We start from the raw sequence: 20,469 nt of genomic DNA, 5'->3' as shown, positions 1-20,469 counted from the left end.
CACATGAACCCAACCTTACTAAGGCCCCGGCCGTGTGATGCATATTTTATGATCAATTTTTCATTTCCAACTCAATGGTGTTGGTAAGACCATCGGGGACGGTTTGAGGTTACGTTGTGGTGGAGGTCAGGTCAAGGTCAGGTCAAAAACTGTGAAAGTTAAAAGTTGATACCTAATATTTTTGCATTAAAGTGATACCTATTCGCAGCTCATCACGGGGAATCCAATGTTGTATTCTACGTGGTCTAATAGCTAGAAATTGAGTTGCAATATTAAAGTCATCCATCAATTTTGAGCAGTTCTTTCGCCAAAACTTCGCAAAAAAGAGTACCTAACCGAGCTAAAATTCGGCATACCGATAGCAGACTAATGATTCTATTACATGTATTCCGTTTCGAATAGAAATTTTGAAAATTTCTGGTATTTTAAGGGTGTCATTGAAAAAAAATTATTGCTTTTTTAATTTTTGGGGTAAAAATAAAGAAATTCGAAAAATCCTAGATCACAGTTTTGTAGCCCTGTTCATTTAAAATCTTTTTTTTTATTTGAAATTTTTTATTTACCTTCAAAACTGTAGGCATGACAGCTCTTCCCGAAAAAACCTCTTTTGGTTCGGCCATTTTCATGTTCGGCCATTTTCATGTTCATTCATGTTCGGCCATTTTCGATCTTTTGGGTCGAAAATGGCCGAACATGACGTCACTCTGACGTCATTTGCGTCCAGCCTTTCATAGATTCTGGAACAGTTTTTGGACACAAGGTGTAAAATTGACGTAGGCGAGAGGATACTGAAAGTGTCGCGACGATCAACGCAGTAGTTTTAGAGATAACGAGAAGAATGGAGGGACGGGGGGGGCAAACAATAGCCCCTCCCCCACCAGGGCACGGGCCTTTCTTATTTCAACATATAGTTGATGTTCCTGTATCAGATAACTACGGATAACTGTATCGTGGGATTTATCACGGTCAACACCTTGCGTTATTGTGCGATTTTTTCCATACTTCTAAGTTGATGATTCAGTGTGGAGACAGTCGACAGCTTCGGCAGGTTGACTCTCCATCAGTTGAATTTATGGGCGAATCGCTGAGATGTTCGCAAACAGTGAAAAACCTATAGGAGTTGTTATGGGCCCGTCACTGTCTTACAATTGTCACATCAATCGATTGTTACAAAGTGCATCGGCATCCTCATCGGCAGGTAGGTATACCATTATCTCATCCATGGTATACCTATTACCTAATGTTAAATATTCCCTTACCTCAAGCTATGTTTCCCGAAATAATCAATGCTCTCGTGCTCTCATGTAAGGTACTGTGAGTGTGCACAAGTGTATGGCAGCGCAAATCATGCGAATGTGTCCAAAATCTAAAAATATTTAACTTCGCTGCAAGGGTGCTTTCAGGCCGTAGAAAATATGATCATATTAGTAGCGTTTTAAGCGCGTGTTGGAATGTTAGAACAATTTTAGACTAAACGACACAGATAAGACGGTGACTTGACCAGTGACCACGTATAGATAAAAGTGACGGACCTTCAGGAGTAGAATTTGGCCGATGTAATATAATAAGTGTCATAGGCGCAAATGCGATAATGTGTCCCGTACATCGAATGACTCACGATATGCACATCCTCGACCGACCAGAGATTATTTGATTTTACCGTTCCCACCATAATACCTACGTTAACGTCACAAACGCTCCGGACGAAAGCCTTTTGCAGCGAATATGCGCGGCGTATGAATTAAACTTCGAAAGAAGAGTGCAGCCGATTGCATGCATGAATGACTACGGACACGGAGCTTTGTCTCACGATTAGCTGGAACGATATACTGTCGCCGTCGTATGTCGACGATCTCTCCGCAAAGGTCACGTTTGCGACGCGGCGCGGCGCCGTGCAGAAGAGGCCAGAGTGACGTCATTTTACCGGTGTAGTGGTGACATACACGGAATGGACGGACGCCGAAAACGCACCGGGAATCACCTACAATACAGCGCCGGAGCAGGCCTGCGAATGCTTACACACTACACATGGCTAGCATGCATCAGGCAAACACATAAGGTCTCTATAGGCACCTTTTTATATTAGGCTTTGCTTATACAACATGCATAACTACGTACAAGCCTACAAAAAAGAACGGTCTCCCTATTTTTACCACGTTCTGAATGGGTTCGTCATGCCTGCATTGCTTTGCAATGTGTATTGATAAAGAAACAGATTGGATTTCGAGCGAGCTTGTCCATATAGCTGGATAACATAAGAAATATGCAACAAAGATTACATACCTAGTAACTGAGGTACTTTTATTGTTTTGTAGGGTATATCGCATATCATGAACCACGAATATGTAGATCAACTCTCGTCGCGAGTCGCAAAGTAAGGCGTTTGCCGAGTTCGTCTTACTAGTTACTTACCGAGGTCTGATGTACAGCCCACCGCTAAAGTAATGTAGGGTTTTACCAATCTCAACGGTTGGCTTTGACTGGCGATTGTTTAATGCGGAGTGATCGAAAAGAAGATGTCAATAGCTAAAGTTGCAGCTGCAAGGGTGACGATACATATAAGCTACATTCAAAGTTTCATTGTAGTCTGGCTAATCGTTCCTAAGCTTCAGAAGCAGAACATACCCATGACTGAAACCCCACATTACTTCTGCTGTGGACTGTACATACACAGGTATGCTTTATCACGGTCCCCCATGATTTTCATAATAGGAATTAGGATACGATGCTATAACTTTTTTTGTTAATTGTTCTTTAATTCTGTCAGTGTAAAGGCTATATGAAGCCCGAAGTAAATATATGCAGAGTTGTCGTTTTCTTACAAATGCAAAGAAAGCTCGAATATTGATATTACTGTTCATTGCTCTGGTAAAGATTAACAAAAAGACGTATATTGAGGCACAGAGCAGCATATTTTAATAAATCCAACCGGTTTCAAAGACCTCTCGTCTTCGTCATCAGGGATTGAAACATACAGAAAGGAGAAAGGTTACATATTTAAGCGCTGAAGAGAATAGCTATAGTCATGCTTTTTTCTGTTAGAAAACGCGTGGAGAGCGTGCTTAAAAATAAAGGTCACTAAAGGTCGTCATTCACTATTTCTTGTTGACGTCTTTCTTGAGGAGGTCAATCCATCCCTGGTAAATTGTATATTTCCCAACGTTTCTGTTCATCTTTTCTTCGGTTGAAGCTTGGATATATATCGCTTCTTTTATTTCTCTTTGCTTCCTTTTAGCCTCAAATCCAATCACTGATGTGTTCTCCCATTTTATTGTATGTCCTGTGTCGTAGCTGTGTTCTGCCGTTGCTTCCGATGTTTGTGGGTCTATGTTGCCCGAATTGAGTTTTTTAACACTTTTTTGGTGTTCTTGTTGTCTAACTTTCACATTTCTTTTGCTTTCTCCAATATATACTTTAGGACATCCGTCACATTGCATTTTGTAAATGGGTCCTGGTTTTTCTACAGCGTTGATGGTGTCTTTGGGTCTCACGAGCAGTTGTTTCAAAGTCTTGTGCGGTTTGAAGTAAGTTTTGACGTTAAATTTGGAACACACTCGACGTATTTGTTGAGAGACTCCGTCCACATAAGGAATAACCATGACCGGGGATCGTTGCTGTGGTGCCGTGGCGTCTGGTGAAAGTGCAGCATCATCCTGTATTTGTTGTTGCGATGGTGCTGGTGCCCTTGTTGTCGATGGGGTTGTCTGGTGTTGTACTGGCTGGTGTTCTGCCTCTCGATGCTGTCTCTCGACTTTGCTGATTTCTGACTCCACGTATTTAGCTGGGTATTTGTTGTTTCGCAGGTTATTTCTGATATGGTCAAGTTCCCTTTTCCGTGTTTCTACACTGCCGCAGATGTTGAAGGCTCTCTGGGCCAGGGTGTGTATGACAGTCCGTTTGTGTTCCTGTGGGTGATGACTCAGGTAGTTAAGATACTGCCCGCTTGATGTCGGTTTGTAGTAGACATCTGTCTTAATCTTGCCGTCAGGGGAACGCTGGAGAGTCATGTCCAGGAACGGCAGCCTTCCGTTTTCTTCCTTTTCCACCGTAAACTTGATAGATGGATACAGTGAGTTCAGAGTTTCCAGGACATACAATAAAATGGGAGAACACATCAGTGATTGGATTTGAGGCTAAAAGGAAGCAAAGAGAAATAAAAGAAGCGATATATATCCAAGCTTCAACCGCAGAAAAGATGAACAGAAACGTTGGGAAATATACAATTTACCAGGGATGGATTGACCTCCTCAAGGAAGACGTCAACAAGAAATAGTGAATGACGACCTTTAGTGACCTTTATTTTTAAGCACGCTCTCCACGCGTTTTCTAACAGAAAAAAAGCATGACTAGGTATAGCTATTCTCTTCAGCGCTTATAGTTCGTTTTTTCTAAGTTCGACCCTCACTGTAAACGTCTCTTTGAACACAGCACGAGAATTGGTAGCTGAATTACTGAGAAAACTCGTTGGCGCACAATGATTTCGCAGACGATCAATTGTATCAAAATTCTTTCTACCTGGCTCCTTTTTCCCAGACTCCCAACTTGGTATTTGCAACCCCACAAGGATCGAGGACTTGTCAGGAAGTGTAGCTGAACTAATGGAAAATTTCAGGGCGTTTAATTTAACAGTACATCATCGGTGTTAGAAGCTTATTTTGGAAATATTAGTCCATACCTCCAATGCAAAGTGCGCTAACCAGTTTTCTCAGTAATTCAGCTACCAATTCTCGTGCTGTGTTCAAAGAGACGTTTACAGTGAGGGTCGAACTTAGAAAAAAAACGAACTATAAATATGTAACCTTTCTCCTTTCTGTATGTTTCAATCCCTGATGACGAAGACGAGAGGTCTTTGAAACCGGTTGGATTTATTAAAATATGCTGCTCTGTGCCTCAATATACGTCTTTTTGTCAAAGAAAGCTCAATTCAAATGGATAATGACTTGTACTTACTCCTTTAGCTTGCTGAACTATGGTTGCTTTCATCACCTGTGGATTCATATAGATTTCTGATGAAAATAGACTAAGAGACGTATCACAAATTGCCAACATCATTCAGTGTAAGGCTAAAAGAAAACAATTTAAACGAAAAAGGCCATTATGAATAAATGCTAGGAATAAATGCCAATAATGTAACGTCACTGTTTTGGGTGCAACATTTGAACCGATCATAGGTAGAAAATAATATGTAGTGTCACACGCCTCGTCATAAGGGCTTGGAGTTCAACAGATTGTGCTTACTTAAAACGCTTTAGCTATTTTGTATCGTATCATAACAATATCCATACAATATTTTACCTATATCGATTACCAGTGGTTTCCGCATGCAATAGGATGAGCGATAAACGATAAACGATAATTATCGCTGTTAAGTAAATCGGTTATTGTTATCGTTTATCGCTAAATTTTCGCTCATCCACTTATCGCAAGTTACAAAAATATGAACGATAAACGATAAAATATAAAACGGGATGATGGAAAAATGGAAGACGATCGACAGTGTATGGCGTATGCCGCGCGACAGTATGTGTGCGCAACATGTTGCCATCTGCTATGTGTACAGATCTGTCAGACGGCCGACGGGTGGTATAAATTTGCGCGGCGGACCGGGCAGAGGTCAGTCACAGGTGGGGGGGGGGGGGGTCCACACCCGCATATCTAGGGGAGTAAACAAGTATGTAAATGAGCTTGCTCCAGAAAGTCAAACTCAGCCGATAAAAAACTACGCCAACTTGGCTCAGGTTTCCGTCTTTGTACACTTTAAGTACACTTATTTAAGCTGTATTTCTTATCGCTTTTGTTATCGCTGTTAAAAACAATTATCGTTTATCGATTTGTCGTTTATCGTTTCGTTATCGCTGTTAAAAACAATCATCGTTATCGTTTTATCGTTTTATGGCTATCGCTGTTCATTTTTTTGAAGATTTTTATCGTTTATTGTTTATCGTTATCGAAAACCTTTCTTATCGTTTTATCGTTATCGCAGGTCCGAAAATTAGTTATCGCGTAAAGCACTGTCCATTACCATTACCCATGACAAATATCTTAATGATATTGAGCGATATCTTAACTAAATACTTTCTTTCAGAATCAGGTCAGTAGCTTTCAGGTCGTTTAATTTTTCGTATCGCCTTTATTGTTATCTTGAAGCTTGAGTGTCAATATAAATTAAGACGTCTTAACAAACGTAAATAAGTCGTGCATTGAGAAATTATTCGAAATGCCTTTGATCGCATATTATGTAAGCTACGGATTTCTGAATACTAGGCATGACAAACAATTCTATCGAATAAAGTAAAATCACAGCTTGAGGGTGACACCCTCATTGCTCAATGCATATGTCCGTTCATTGGATGCAATCGTGACGTTTTTTTCTCATTCGATTTTATTCATTCGATACGTGTGGTTAGGCTACATAAAAGGGTTTGTCCAGGAAGCTGGATAACAATAACTTATTCGGATTAGCAATGGCTAACAAATTAACGATGATAAGGTATAAATGCATATAAATGAGTTTCGGTCCTCATCCTTTACTCAATGATAAGAGCTGTCGGAAAAGACGTCTTCGTAAGTACCTGAAGCTCAGGTAGATAGATATATTCGTTGATGTTTGACTATCAATAATAACTCCAGCACTGACGACAGTTTATTTGGATGACAGGGCAGGAAAAGTAGGTAGGTATGTACGATTATATCAAAAACAACAAATGCCGTTCTATTTTGACACAGCCTTAGCCCTCAGTGAGGATTCATTTCCGTTTAGCTGACTTCGCCCGAGAAAAGTGATAGGTAGTAGGTACCAGGGCTGCGGAGTCGGAGTCGGAGTCGGAGTCGGAGTCGGTCGGAGTCGACAGTTGTGACCGGAGTCGGAGTCGGAGTCGGAGTCGATTTTAGAAACCCAAGCCGGAGTCGGAGTCGGAGTCACCGAAAATCTGTCGACTCCGCAGCCCTGCTAGGTCTGCGGAGTCGGAGTCGGGAGTTGGAGTCGGTCGGAGTCGACAATTCTGCCCGGAGTCGGAGTCGGAGTCGGAGCTGGTTTTTGAAAGCCGGAGTCGGAGTCGGAGTCGGAGTCGCCGAAAATCCATCGACTCCGCAGCCCTGGTAGGTACCCAGGAGGAACTGCTGTGATTCGTAAGCTTTAGTGCGTGTGCCTCTCGTCGATAGCTGGAGGTGTCCGGGAAGCTCAATCTAGTTCGACCCACGAAAGGTAGGCATGGTTAGTAATCGTTGACACGTCCGTTCTAAGATACTGTGTGCTCCGAGAATATCGCGGTGCCTACGTCAGCTTCACGGAACGGCTGGGCAGCCCAAGTGGCGCCGTGCGCCCAAGTACTGTCGGAATCGACGACGCATTCATTCACCGTTCGCAGAACGTCGCCGCCGGCATGGGCACGCAGGGCATTCCTGACCCCTCCCCTCCCCCCAGAGGAGAGCTGCGCGGCCACCAAGGCCCGCCGCCGCCGCCGCGCCGTCGATGCCTTGACCTTAGCACGCGCGTAGCAGGGCCGAGCCAAGGCGGCCGAGCGCGGCCCCAGAGGCGGACCGACCGACCGACCGGGCTGCCACCATACGTCGAGAGCACGCGCCGCGGGCCCGGCCGACCAGTACCGAACCCGTCAGTGGCAGTGCTGCGAGCGGCGCTACTGGTCTGTCGCGCTGGCCGGAGCCCCCTCGCCGACCGCGGCTTTATCGCAAACTACTGCGCAAGTGGAGAATTGTTCAATGATAGCTGACCGGCTTTGTTATGTTAATACCGCATTCCGATCTGTGGAACGCGGCCGCTGATTGGCTGGCCCCGCGGCGTGGTGTGACGTCACCCGGGAATGGAATGCTCGTACGGTTCAAGATGGAGGGCGGTGTGCACGTCGGTGTGTGAGCGCGGTGCCCGGTGGTGAATTCAGTGCGGAAAATGCCGCGGAATCGGAACGGTGAGATGCCTCTGCCCGACGGATGGGACATGGCACGTGATGTGGACGGAAAAATCTACTTTATCGACCATACGACCAAGAAAACGACCTGGGTGGATCCGAGGGATAGGTGAGTGCTGACGGCCGGCCGCTAGGCGGCGCTGGCGCCGCGCTGTGGAATGTGGCCCCTGGGCACAGGTGCGTGGGGAGGGGAGGGGGCCCAGAGGGGGACTTTTTCTAGGGGTGTGCTCTGACCCCGTGTTATGCATAGATTTGATGCCAGAGCTATGAAAAAGCTCTGGTGAGCCCCGTAGGTCGGACCGCGGTGGATCCGTTATCCGTCGGGGCCGGACGGCCGAGCGGCCGGCCGCGTTTCGCTTCGCCACGACCAGCTGTTGCTCGTCAAATATCGTAAAACGGCTCCTGAGGAGCTGGAAATCGCTGTTTCTTTGTAACCTGACTGCAGTCTGTGCGGTACACGGCACGCTGCCACCACAGACGTTATTGCTGTCTTGGCTGGAGGCCAAATTCCAGAGAATGTGCTTGAGGGCATTCCAGGGACGCACCAGTCGCTGAGCCTTGTCCCGGGCCGCCTGGTAACTGCTAGAGGATATTTTCAGCACTGAGAAAGCCCATGTGCTTTTGGTTTAGGTTTGGCTAGCTTTTGGATCCGGCTCTCGTTGATAGAGGCTCCTGCCCTGAAATTGGTTCCCAACTTTCTCTCCAGCCTGACAGCAACATTTGCGGACACGAGATGTAAGACGCTGATAAAACCGAGCTAGAATCACCATCTGTTCTGCAAAGTCCTTTTGAAAGACACATTTTGTTCAGCCTTCCCTGGTCAGGCGCTGATGAAAAAGATTGCAGAAGCTGCCTACCCCAAATCTCTCGGTTTCCTAGTATGCCGAATGCGTGACCTTGTTCCGGATCGTGGGTTCAATTCTCGCTCGTTCCACTGTTTTAGCGTGGCAGGGACACCGCTCGGTCCAGAAAGGCAGTGTGGGATGCTGCCGGGCCAAGATTACTTTATTCCTAGCGGCTATTATGAAAAAACTTTCTCCAAATCTGAAAAGTCCTCGGATTTCTATTTCTGATGCGCTGCTTACCAACATAAAGCAAACCTTTTACATTTAAATCACACACTTTTCTTTTTATTCGAGGAAAACGCCTACTTTCAATTTTCATGTATTTCAAATGCTATGATACGTGCAAGTGTCTCGAATGCCTGAGGCTCTCAATTGTCCGAAAAGCTTAACTGTATCATGCTTGAATTGCTTGACATTTTAGTTAGGTATCTGTGAAGCACTCCTTTTTATTCATTTACCTACCTACAGAAGTTAAATGTCTGGAATCTATGACGAGGAATAAGTTGTTTTTCGTATGCACCATTCATTCATTCATTCATTCATTCATTTATTGGTTCGTCGTTCATACATTCATTCATTCATTCATTCACTCATTCATTCATTCATTTATTCATTTATCCACCCAACCATTGATTTGTACGTCCTTTTCTGCATTTATTCGTACACATAATGCATTTGCATGGGAGCGTGGCCCTGATACAGAAATGCTCATTACTGCTGCTAAAACATGCCTTCTTCCATGTGAAAAGTTATTTACCCGAAAATGAAATCATTTTCTAAATGCTTCAGACGTTGAGACATGAGGGCCAAAAAGTCATTGGCAGATCCATACCGGCGCCATCGGACGAAGCTGGTCAAACGTTTCTCGAATTTCGGAAAGCCTCTGGTTAGCCTGTAATCTTTGTTGCTGTGCAATTAAAGTGAACTTGTTTTAATAAAAATTTAAAGTTTCTCTTTTATGCGAGGAAAAGATAATTAGTCATCAATAGGTTTTGAATAAATCATGATTAAACCCCTAATTCCCTAAAAAGGAATTTTGTTCCTAATTGATGAGGTTTGACTGAAAGATTTACATGACTTGGCTGATTTCTTTTCTTTCTTCATCTAAATATGCCTACTCTTTCAGTTTCTTGAGAAGTTGCATACCTACTTCATTCATTTAAGTTAATCTTTTCACGTTATTGAGAACAAGGTCCACCTGCAAAAATGGCCAAAGTCCAGGCTGGACTTTCGAACGTTTGACCGCACGCACAAATGATGTTAAATTCGGCAGTTTGCAAACAAACGTTTTCATCCAGTCAATTTAAAAAGCTTGATTACATCTGTCATCACTAGGCTCGTTAAAGAAACCTTGAGAAATTTGGTATTCGCATTTTGCATTAAAATCAAATAAAGCCAAACTCGCCATCCGAGCTCCACTGTCAGTGCAGTACTTTTACTGCGGCCGTCAGAGTACTTTTACTGCTGCGGCGTCTCGGTCTCATCCTGCTAATGTGCGCCGTACTTGTGGATGGTAATGCATGCATGAGCCGCGTTTCGTGTACGAGTCGGATGTTGCAGCCGGCCGCGGCGAGCCAGAATTCTCGGAGCCGAGCCGATCTGCCGATCCGGCGCGGCTTGGCGTGACGGTCGAGCGGTGTGTAACCGGCCTCAGACCCAGAGCTGGCTGGCCCAGTGCAGCTTTAGCAGAGGTCCATCCGTATACAGAGAACAATATTGGGTTGAACAATATTGTGTTGAATATTGTATGGCCTAGGGCGTGGCAAGAACATTATCGATGTCTGTGCAAGGAATTGCATTGTGGTGATTCATGTTGTTATTGGTATTTTCTGTTTTCTTTTCGAAGCCGTCCGACTGCCCTTATACGCCATTGCTTTGCTGTCACGAGGGAAAGTTTCTTTTCATTAGACCAGTTGCCAAGCAGGGGTCCATGGTCCGGACCGCTTATGTCACGACATCAGGTGGCAGACTGGCTTGGACTGACCTTTGTCCCGGCACAAATCACTCCGTTTGCGTTGTGACAGACGGAGGCCGTCCGTTGCGACCTTGCTGAAGTGTCTGTTGGCGCAGCGGGGAGGGGCCGTGCAGGCTCACCCTCGGTTACCGGTGCATGAGTCAGTGTTTCGATTGGCGTATTGGCAGTACTCTCGAGATTGCGGGTCGTTTGATAGCGCGGCTGCCCAGGAATGCGGCTATATCGGCGGGAGCGGCCTATCCGCCGTATCTGACGCTGATACCGGTGATACAGAGGCCATCAGCCTAATCGGCTCTGGCAGGCCCGCTTTTTCTCCGCGGCCGCACGAACGGCAAACATTGCCGTCAGTCTGTTATCAGGGAGGGCTTCTGCCATATAAAATTGGTATATACGGCCGAATTCCTTGTTTTTGTTTCGAACGTTTGAAATAAATTAGTCAATTTACGCAGTACGGAATAAGTGTTTTCTTCTGTAATTCGGACTGTAAGGCCTGTGTCTCTGTCCAGTGTTAATTGAGTCCAGCCCGGTGGATATAGCAAGAGAATCAGTTCGATCATCGCTGAAAAAAGACATACCTTCTGCCTCTTCCTCTTCCGATATCGCAAACATCGTTCAAATACTACACATTCGTACTTTTCAACCTGGCGACAGAACATCTCCCCTCCCACTCATCTATCCGCTGCTCTGCCAAAGTCTGTTTTGCGGAGCAGTCTACTATTCAGGCGCTTACCACTGACGCCATCTATTGGCCAAAAAAGTAATTTGTAGTAACCGCCCAGTCTGCTTGTTTAGTAGCGCTATGAACAATGAACATAGATCATGCTGAGCTATAAATGCCAATGTGGTCTGGTAGCATAAAATGAGTAAATGAGTGATCTGGATAGTGAATTTATTTCAAATGGTGTAATTAAGTCACCTTCACGCTCCTATATTATAGCGTGTGCTGTCCACATTCGTGGAGCCATTTCGTTTTATTACGAGCGAGCGAGCGCAGCGAGCGAAGTGAGTCTTTTCAATATAACGGAAAAATCTCAGTATGAGCGGCCCGGCCCGGCCCGGCCCGGCCCGGCCCGGCCTGTAACGCTTTTGAGAGGCTTATATCTCAGCAACCGCTGGACCGATTGGCCTGCGGTCTTTTTTGTTGGGTAGCCCCATCCCTTCTACCCCGTAATTGACTACTTTTGATACATCTCAGTGACCGTCGTGGCACGTGCCACGTGAAAAGTCAGGGGTGTTCAAGCTGTTTTGCAAAAGTAGTGATTTTGAGAGGCTCATATCTCAGCAGCCGCTTGGGCGATTGACTTGCGGTAATTTTTGTAGGGTAGCAGCATCCCTTCTACCCAAAATAGGATACTCTCGATGTATGTGGGTCACCCCCAGTGCACGTGCAAAATACAACAATAAGAGGTGCCAAATTTGTTCCCATTTCAGTAACTCGGTAATTACTGGGGCGATTTCGCTGAAACTTGGCATACAGGTAGGCACCCACCAGGCATTGCATTCCCGTGTGTTGCGGTTAGGGTGCTACTGCACGTGCGCACGTGCAGGGGGCGTTTCCAGATCTCGAGAACGGCTGGGCCGATTGCGCTCAAATTTGGTACACGGTTGGGGACCAGTTAGTAGGGTGCCGTGCAAAAGTCATTTTGGACCCCGTTTGCACGTGCGCACGTGCAGAATGCCGCTGCCAGATCTCAGGAACGGCTGGGCCAATTGCGTTCAAATTTGGCACACCGCTAGCGACCGGTTAGAAGGGTGCTTTGCACAAGCCCGTTGGAAGCACCCTCTCGCCCTTCCGCACGTGCAGGGCTCACTATCTCGCTCGCTCGTTCTTCGCCCAAAAGGCGTTTTACTGGTTTTAACGTGACTGCCAACGTCCGCGTCGTTCACTTCCTGACGTTCATAATAATTCTTAATTTAGTAATTGTCACGAAGTTTGGTTTTTCTGTTCAGCATTGGCGCCATACCTTCGGAATTTCGTCAAAGCGTCTACGTTTTTGTTCAAGGAATATCCCTCAGTCTGCAGTTTTTGAAGTGTTTTTTCGTTTTCGCAGGCAACACTTTCCTCCCGATTTAGTGCCTGTCAATTGAGCAATTGTAGAACAATGCACCCTGCAACATTGTCAGTGTAAACTCTGGCTTTATTACACTACCCCTATACGAATACGTTGGTAGATGTCATTGTCACCTTATAGTAACGCTGTTGCCGGGCCTTTTTAACCTGGCAGTTGCTGGGGTATTTCGCCACCCACCGTTTGCTGGGGGGGGGGGGGGGCGCTAAACGCCCCCAGCCGATAACTCGAGAACCAATAGGCGCAGCGAAACGCATGAGGCGGCAAACGAAAGAACGCGACGAGACGCTTCAGATGAGTACTTTAAAGTTGAATTTTGAGGTCACAGGTCGGGTCAAGGTTAGGTCAAACACCTGAAATCGGGCTTTCAGTAGCATGGACTTCAGGACTTCGCAATGGGGTCCTCTCGACATAAACTCTGTCAAAACGGTGCACAATACATCATATAAGGCCTACAAGAGTGTCAGCTCCATGTAGGGGTCAGTAAAGCATAGGTCAGGGTCAAGGTCAGGTCAACCGGGTAGGCACATATCCCCGAAAATCAAAACTGATATTCGCAGCCTGTGACACATGTTTTATGGGTAATTTGGAGCGTAGAACACGATGGCGACATTCATTTTATCATATGTGTACGTGTTTGGCTTAAAAAGTTCAATTTAAGAAATGCATGTATCATGGTCGTTAAGTAGTCACGAGAAATTGCCAAGATTCAGTTCAAGATTTTGGAAAATGCGGAACGATAATCAATAATCGAAGATAGCCATTTGATTGTACATGGTATTGGCAGTCTAATGGCGTTTACGGCATGTCTGTATGTCTATTCTGTGATTTTATATGATTTTTTAACATATGCCGTTTTTGGCCGAAAACTCAGAAATCATGACGTCACTAAAACCTCGATATCTCAAAAAATTTCCGCGATTTTTTTTTTAAACTTTGTCACAATACACTTCAATCAATTCCCTACAGGTACATAAAATTTGGCGCGCCTGCGGCGCGCCGTTTTTATGCTATGGCCCGGCGAAAAAAGTGGGGGCGTTTAACGCCCCCCCCCCCCCAGCAACTCGCGGGTTAAAGGTGTTTTCTCGTGATCCTTTGGCTGGGTTCTCTGCCAGACCCGTGGTAGAACACCGTTCTGTGCAGGCGGCATGGCAGACGTGCTCTGTGTAGACTTGGTATGCGGGACGCGGGTGATACACGGTCTGTGTGTCAACTGCACCTCAGAATTAAGATACTTTATCCCTATATCACTCGTAGGCCGAACGCAGGCGGACGGGTGCATCACCGTTTGATCCTGGCCTTGTCATTGAAGTGGAGACTGTGTGTAATTGTATGTGGTTGGGGACGGGGGCTGAAGCTGGTTGTAGGGCCCTTTGACCCCGCGTTGGAACGGGGAACGGACATTGGACAGGGCTAGGCGGAGGGTCCTTTGACCCTGTTTTTGCTGGGAATGTAGCCGTACGGCCGGATGTGGAGTCCTTTGACCCCGGTCTGGAGGGGAGGGAATCCACGGACGTATGTGGGGACGCTTTGACCCCGTGCAGGGGCGCCGGGCGGGGTCTAACAACTAGGCTCTTATGGCGTCTGACGGCTACCGATCCATCTGTAAAGCTTATGGTCAGTGATTTTTACACTGGGGAAATAGGTAATGCATGACTCTGAGTCTGATACAGCGTTTACTTGATGGCAAACGTGGCGAGAATCATGCTGCTAACGTAAACACCGCCTTATTTTGCGTCCAACATAGCTCTTCCGACACAACTAGTCTGTCCACTGTCACTGTCCTCGAGGCGAGGATATGCCTCCCTGCTGGCCCCCAGTCGGCGCGTGCATCCTTTACCGTGCCGTGCATGCATGCATGCATATGACAGTGGAGATAACGGGCGAGTGGAGGATATTTCCTGCTCGAGGATCTGCATTCCGACACTCATCGGCCGGCAATATTTTATTCATTGGAATTGTTTCGAGGTCGTGCTCCCGACGGGCGAGTGGACAGCAGCTCTGGCGGCGCGTGCAGGAAGGTGACTCAGTTGCTCCACTCTGCACCTCTGGGCCACCCAGACGCTGTTTAGGTGGAACGGTACGAATTTCATGACTGATTGTGACCTTGGGTAAACGTTCGATTGTAGAATATGGCCCAAGCCCCAAATATGATCAGCAATCACCCATATAATTTTGCAGAAACTCTGTGACGTTAAGATTAAGCCAACACATATGTTTTGTTTTCTTTTCCCAAGCTTGTTGGGTTCATTCCATGCTGAACCAGTCCCCGGCTTGCTGTCCTTTCCCTCCTGTCCTCCGTCGCCCAGTGACGCGCCGGTCGCGCCGGTGCTGTCGGCCGCGCCGCGTGCATGGAAGACGGCCGGCTGGAGGTCCTGATCGGCGCGATTAGAAGTGGCGCTCGGCGGGCCGGCGCCGCTCGCCATGGTGTCGTGCAGCGGCCACCGTCTGGCCCAGTGTCGCTGGCCGCCCCGCGCCCCCGCCCGGCCCGTCCCCGCCCTCCGCGCCCGCCCGGCCCGCCCGGCCGGCGCAGCTGACGCAGCGGCCGGTGCGACGGCCCGACGAGCGGCGGGAGACGGCCGAAACCTGGCATTCCGTCAGTGGCCAGCTGTCAGACATTCCGTCAGACTTGCTGGGTGTAACCGGGCAGTGGCAGAGGCGGAGGCGACGGCAGGGTCAGGGAGGACCTTTGGAGCATCGTAGACTAGCCTGTCTGCGAGTGCTGCATTACACAGAAACTGGGTTTGCCCCGCGGTCCGGCTGAGGCATTATGCACACTGCACAGGGCGCAGGTATCGGCGCTTCCCGCGCGGCGTGTCGAGCCATGCTTTGCCGTGCCGTGTGGCGTGCCGTACCGTGCCGTGCTTATCCGCCAGCACGGCGGGCACGCCGGACCGGCCGCCGTGCCCGCCGAGGGGCCGTCAGGGGGTGGCCAGGCCGCTTGTCTCGAGCTCGACTGGCCGTCGCCGAACGGTACGAAACCCCGTCCTGCCGGCAGGGCCTCGTCTAAGGAATTTTCACTGGGGGGGGGCAGAGACTGAAGGACCCAAACCTAGGGTACCCCCAAATCCAGTTTTCTCACCGGATTTAGGCCACTTGTTTTTCGTCACAGCCCTGAGACCATGATTTTTTTCAACAAACAAAAAAAAAAGGCAATCCAAGCCATGCTCGTATAGGGGGGGGGGGTCGAACGGACCCCCGGTTTTTCACGAATACCTAACTCACGTAAAAGCGGCTGACCGCGACGAAGCTTTCAGTACCCTCGCGTTAGTCAATTTTAACCTACTCTGAAAATGTGATGACCCTGACCGTAATGACCTTTGACCTGTGACTTCTTTTCGAGACCATGTTTGGCCGGAATCGCGATTCGGCGTATGTCGGCTCGCATTAGCCGCGCGTTTGCAGTCTTTTCGTGGTTTTAAGCGTTCAAACATGGGATATGATATTGCTCCCATGCATTAGGGTGGGCGTCAAGGTCACCGCGAGGTCAGGTCAGGTCATTTACTTTTGATGACTTCGGTTCACTTTTTCGAGTTTTACATGATTCTAGGCCAGTTTTTGGAGCTGAATTCGAATTAAGCAGCCATTTGAACGTTTACGAAGTAGTTTTGGTGCCTTCGTAACATGTTACGAAGCTGTCAGAGCCAGAGGCGGTTGCCACCTGGCACCTACTACAAATACCCGGCAAAACCCTTACTGGTTGACCTGATCTGACCTAACCCGACCTGGCCTAAATGCATGAAGACATTATCTATGATCATAACTGACATGATACCTACCTATTCGTGATCAGCACCCCGAAAAAAAAAACATAACAGCCACCCTTTACGACGTTGTAACAGGTCCCGCGATTTTCCCGACTTTTGGGTCATAGACCTGACCTGGAAGGTCAACCGATGGCTTAGGACCTTAAAATGAGGTATCATCGGCTTCCTCTCGTGACGGGCAGCACGGTGGTTTTCTCCGCGAAGCTCTAGCTCGATCAGGGGCGAAACGGCAAGGGGCAAGGTCCAACGCCCCCCCCCCCCTCCTCCCTATACGTTCGCGGCTGGAAAAACACCAATACGGGCGAGAGTGCGAGAGTTAACCCCTCACATTGCCCCACCAGACACTGATAAACATACTTATCCATGTTGAGCCGTGTGCGTTTGATTGAGTGGGGGGGGGGGGGGGGGGCGCAAACACGAGTTGGGTCACTGGTCAGCTGCCAATTGAGATTGACAATTTGCTACTTGAATCACAGTAGCAAAATCACAGAATCACAGTAGGTACCTACTCGGCTCTATACATCACAAAACTCTGGCTTTTCCCGTAGTGATGGGTATGAGCAGTTTTTGAACAAATAATTTAATGTTTCTCGTTAGTCGTTACATTCGTATAAGACTCCTAACAAAAACGCATTGCAGAGAAGGTAATTTTGTGAGAAGTTCACGTTTTGACTGGGGGGGCAAATGTTGGCCACTGGGGGGGCAATCCGCTCGACTGGGGAGGCAATTGCCCCCCCAGTTAACATGTTAGACGAGGCCCTGCCTGCCGGCCTCGGGTCCAGCCCGTACCCAACGCCGCCTCTGCCGCCGAGCTGCAGAATGCCCGGCCAATGATTCATGGCAGCACGAAATGAAGGGACTATCAATGATACTTAAGTGTTATAACCTCCAGATAAATCATCAGCCATGTGACGCAATAGTGTCATGCATTGCAGGCGGATGAATTTACGGGCGTTTGCAGAATTCATTCATTTGTGGATGAGATGCAGTCGCCTCTGCTGGTACGCTGGTTGGCACGTTCGTTATCCACTGGTTTGTGTAGCTCAGAATGGGCCGATTAGAGCTGGACAGGTGTCTCCTCTCGCTCAGTCCACTGGGGAACTCAGTCGGCGCACAGCGCTGGCTGGATCGGCCGGGTCCTGCTGGCTCGGGCCGCTCGCCGGTCCAGTCACATTCCGACCCGCTCAGCGCAGAGAGGAGCGGACGGCTGGGCCGGGCCTGAGCCGCCCCGAGCGACCGTCGGGCTGTGCTCCACACGCCACAGAGTGCAGTCCTGGCGGCGGAGGGTGCGTCCATTTCCACAGTCCGCTGTCCACCGTCCACAGTACACAGTAACGCTGATGGACAAAGCAGGACAGTGAGAGTCGCTGCTGTGGCTCGCTCGATGGAGGCTCCCCCAGTCGTCACTCCTCATTAAATACCATTCATCACAGACTGGGACTGTGAACTTCAGTCCTCAGTGGGCAACCGGCACTAGCCCTTCCGTGCGGTTTGCTGAATGCTTGCTGTCCAGTGACTCAGACCCCACCCCGTCCCCGCCACAGAGCCGCCGGCTCTGTGACGCTGCACAGTGCATAGGGTAGTCACCGCCCGGGAACGGGGAGGGGTCATCACAACGTGCTACAGTTACCCGGTGCTCTACTGAACTCGGACTGTTGACGCTTGATATGTCTGCCCGCCTGCCTGTCCGCCTGCCCGCCTACCAGTCTACTCGCCTACTTGTCATTGCGGCAGACCGCCTATCTGTCTGTCCCCTGCTCGCCAGTCTGCCTGCCCGCCTCCCCGCCTGCGCGCTGCCCGCCTTCCCGCCAGTGCGGCAGCCCGCCTGTCCGTATTACCGCCTGCCCGCCTGCCCGCCTGCCCGCCAGCCGGCCGCGGAGTCCGGGTATTTTGGTAGTGAAATCACAGTGGCCGGCCGGCCGACCGGCTGGTACATGGCAGCGCGGTACAAGGCCACATTCCTCGGGCCGGCGGCGGACGGGCGGCAGCCGTCACCGACCGCCGCTGTCAGTCAGGGCCGCCGCTGACGGCGGCGGCGGCGGCCGGGGAAGTCGGCGCCGGCCGGCGGACGCCCGTCATTTCGTCATTTAGCCCGCCTTTGTCAGCGGCCGGCCGGCGCGTCGGTCTTTGTCTTTGCGCCGGCCGCAGCGGCCGGTATGTGTAGGTATGTCTGGCAGCTCCGTAGGTGTCGCGCCAAAGCAGCCCATTAGGCCCGACTGGGCTGTGTTTTGTCCGCAGTCCCGAACCGGACCCTGTCGCCACGCCGCCCCGTCCCACACCCCGGTCATCGCTCATTGAACCACGTGCCTGACGCCGCCGTCTGCTCTGTTTCAGGTACACAAAACCCCAGTCATTCTCGGACTGCGTGGGCAATGAACTGCCTCTGGGATGGGAGGAGGCCTACGACAACAACATCGGCGTCTACTACGTCAACCACGTGACCAGTGAGTTCTGCTGTGGGGCTGTGTCACGTGACCACACCTCGGCCGGCCGGCTCAGAGTCCCACGGCGGTGCCGTTTGATCGGCGCTGATCCGCTGAGCCAGATCGGCCGATCACGTGACAGGAGTTAAGCCAGTCGACACTCGACACCCTGGACAGTCACGTGATGTGTGGGTCGGCGGCGCGGCCGGGTTTGCGGCTCCCGTGGGCCGGGTATTGTCACGGGTTGCCTTCAGGAAGCTTGTTGTGTATGCTGGTTGGTGTGCTGGGTAGTGGGGAGGGGAGGGTTCGTTCCCGGAGGCAACCTGTTGCTGTAATTAGGCCGTGGGAACTGGCTCGGCCCGGCCCGGCGCGGCGCGCACCCCTGCCTTCAGCAGCTGCCGGTCCCTGGCCTCACGCCTGTGTAGACTCTAGACAGGTCATCAAACACGGCTTAGTGCGATATTGTAAGGTAAACACACCCTGTTCAACAGCGAGCGCTGATTGTTGCCGCTATCTCGGCCATTTAAACGGGCTCCTGAATTCCTTGTCCTTTGTTTGCACGGCTCATCGTCTTCAAGGTCATGGAGCGCCTATGTGGAATGCCGTATGAAAGGGGAGTGGTGAGGAAAAGTAACGCGTGAAATCAAAATAACATTGGGGACTGGGGAAACCGGCTACAGGTTTTTATCGGCCTAGCAAAATATTTGCATGAGATGGTCAGTTACATTTAAAGCCCACAGCGAGGCGCTAAAACATAAGGTCGGTGCCCTCAATGTCTTTATCGTTTACATACACATGCAACCAGCAACCATGAGAGGCATGACATCGCAGCTCCAATCGAACCAACCTGCATTTTTTTTATACTGCGTCAAGCTCATCATTTCATAGTGTCGCGACGCTCCGTCGTACTTCTCACTTCGTGTTTGCTCTAGGAGTGTTTCCTTTGTCGATGAGGCTCAAGCGTGGCGATGTCAGACGCAAGTTTTGCTAAGCACTTGTTTGAAATTCCTCTTTCCCATCCCCCCAAAAAATACATCGGTCTGCAGTCAATATCACTGCATGTATTACAAATGGATCATGCTTGTGGACTATCATCAGAATAACGGGGATAAGTTTATCAATGTGGGTGTGTTATTCTTGAATGCGTTGTTTTTGCTGGCCGGGCGCCAGGCGGAGCAGTGCATCGCTCGGAATTCGCATAGCGCGGCAGTGACATCACCCCGCTCCACTGACCCCCTGCCCCTCCCCCTCCGTCCGTCAGAGAGCACCCAGATCGAGGACCCGCGCGAGGAGTGGCGGCGGATGCAGGAGTCCATGCTCAAAGACTACCTGGTGACCGCTCAGGAGCACCTGGAGGCGAAGCGGGAGATCTTCAACCTGAAGCAGGAGCGGCTCAAGATCCTGCAGGAGGAGTACCTACATCTCAACAACGCCATGACCAACCTGAGCGCCTCAAAGACGAGCG

The 20,469-nt window shown here is 49.2% G+C and overlaps 1 protein-coding gene across 1 annotated transcript in view; it reads left to right on the top strand.

The window, feature by feature from the left end:
- Positions 1-7,423: 7,423 nt before the first annotated feature.
- The window catches only part of LOC122376142 (protein kibra-like), a 23,552-nt gene continuing 10,506 nt past the window's right edge, over positions 7,424-20,469 (top strand). The window contains exons 1-3 of the mRNA XM_043355851.1: positions 7,424-8,034; positions 18,916-19,025; positions 20,266-20,469. Coding sequence (XP_043211786.1) covers positions 7,907-8,034; positions 18,916-19,025; positions 20,266-20,469 — 442 coding nt within the window. The 5' untranslated portion in view covers positions 7,424-7,906. The remainder of the gene's footprint in view (positions 8,035-18,915; positions 19,026-20,265) is intronic.

The sequence above is a fragment of the Amphibalanus amphitrite genome, unplaced genomic scaffold, assembly GCF_019059575.1.
Source record: "Amphibalanus amphitrite isolate SeventyFive unplaced genomic scaffold, NRLGWU_Aamphi_draft 002030F_arrow, whole genome shotgun sequence".
Taxonomy (NCBI): domain Eukaryota; kingdom Metazoa; phylum Arthropoda; class Thecostraca; order Balanomorpha; family Balanidae; genus Amphibalanus; species Amphibalanus amphitrite.
The sequence above is the reverse complement of the archived record's forward strand: the minus strand, read 5'-3'. Positions and strand labels throughout refer to the sequence as shown.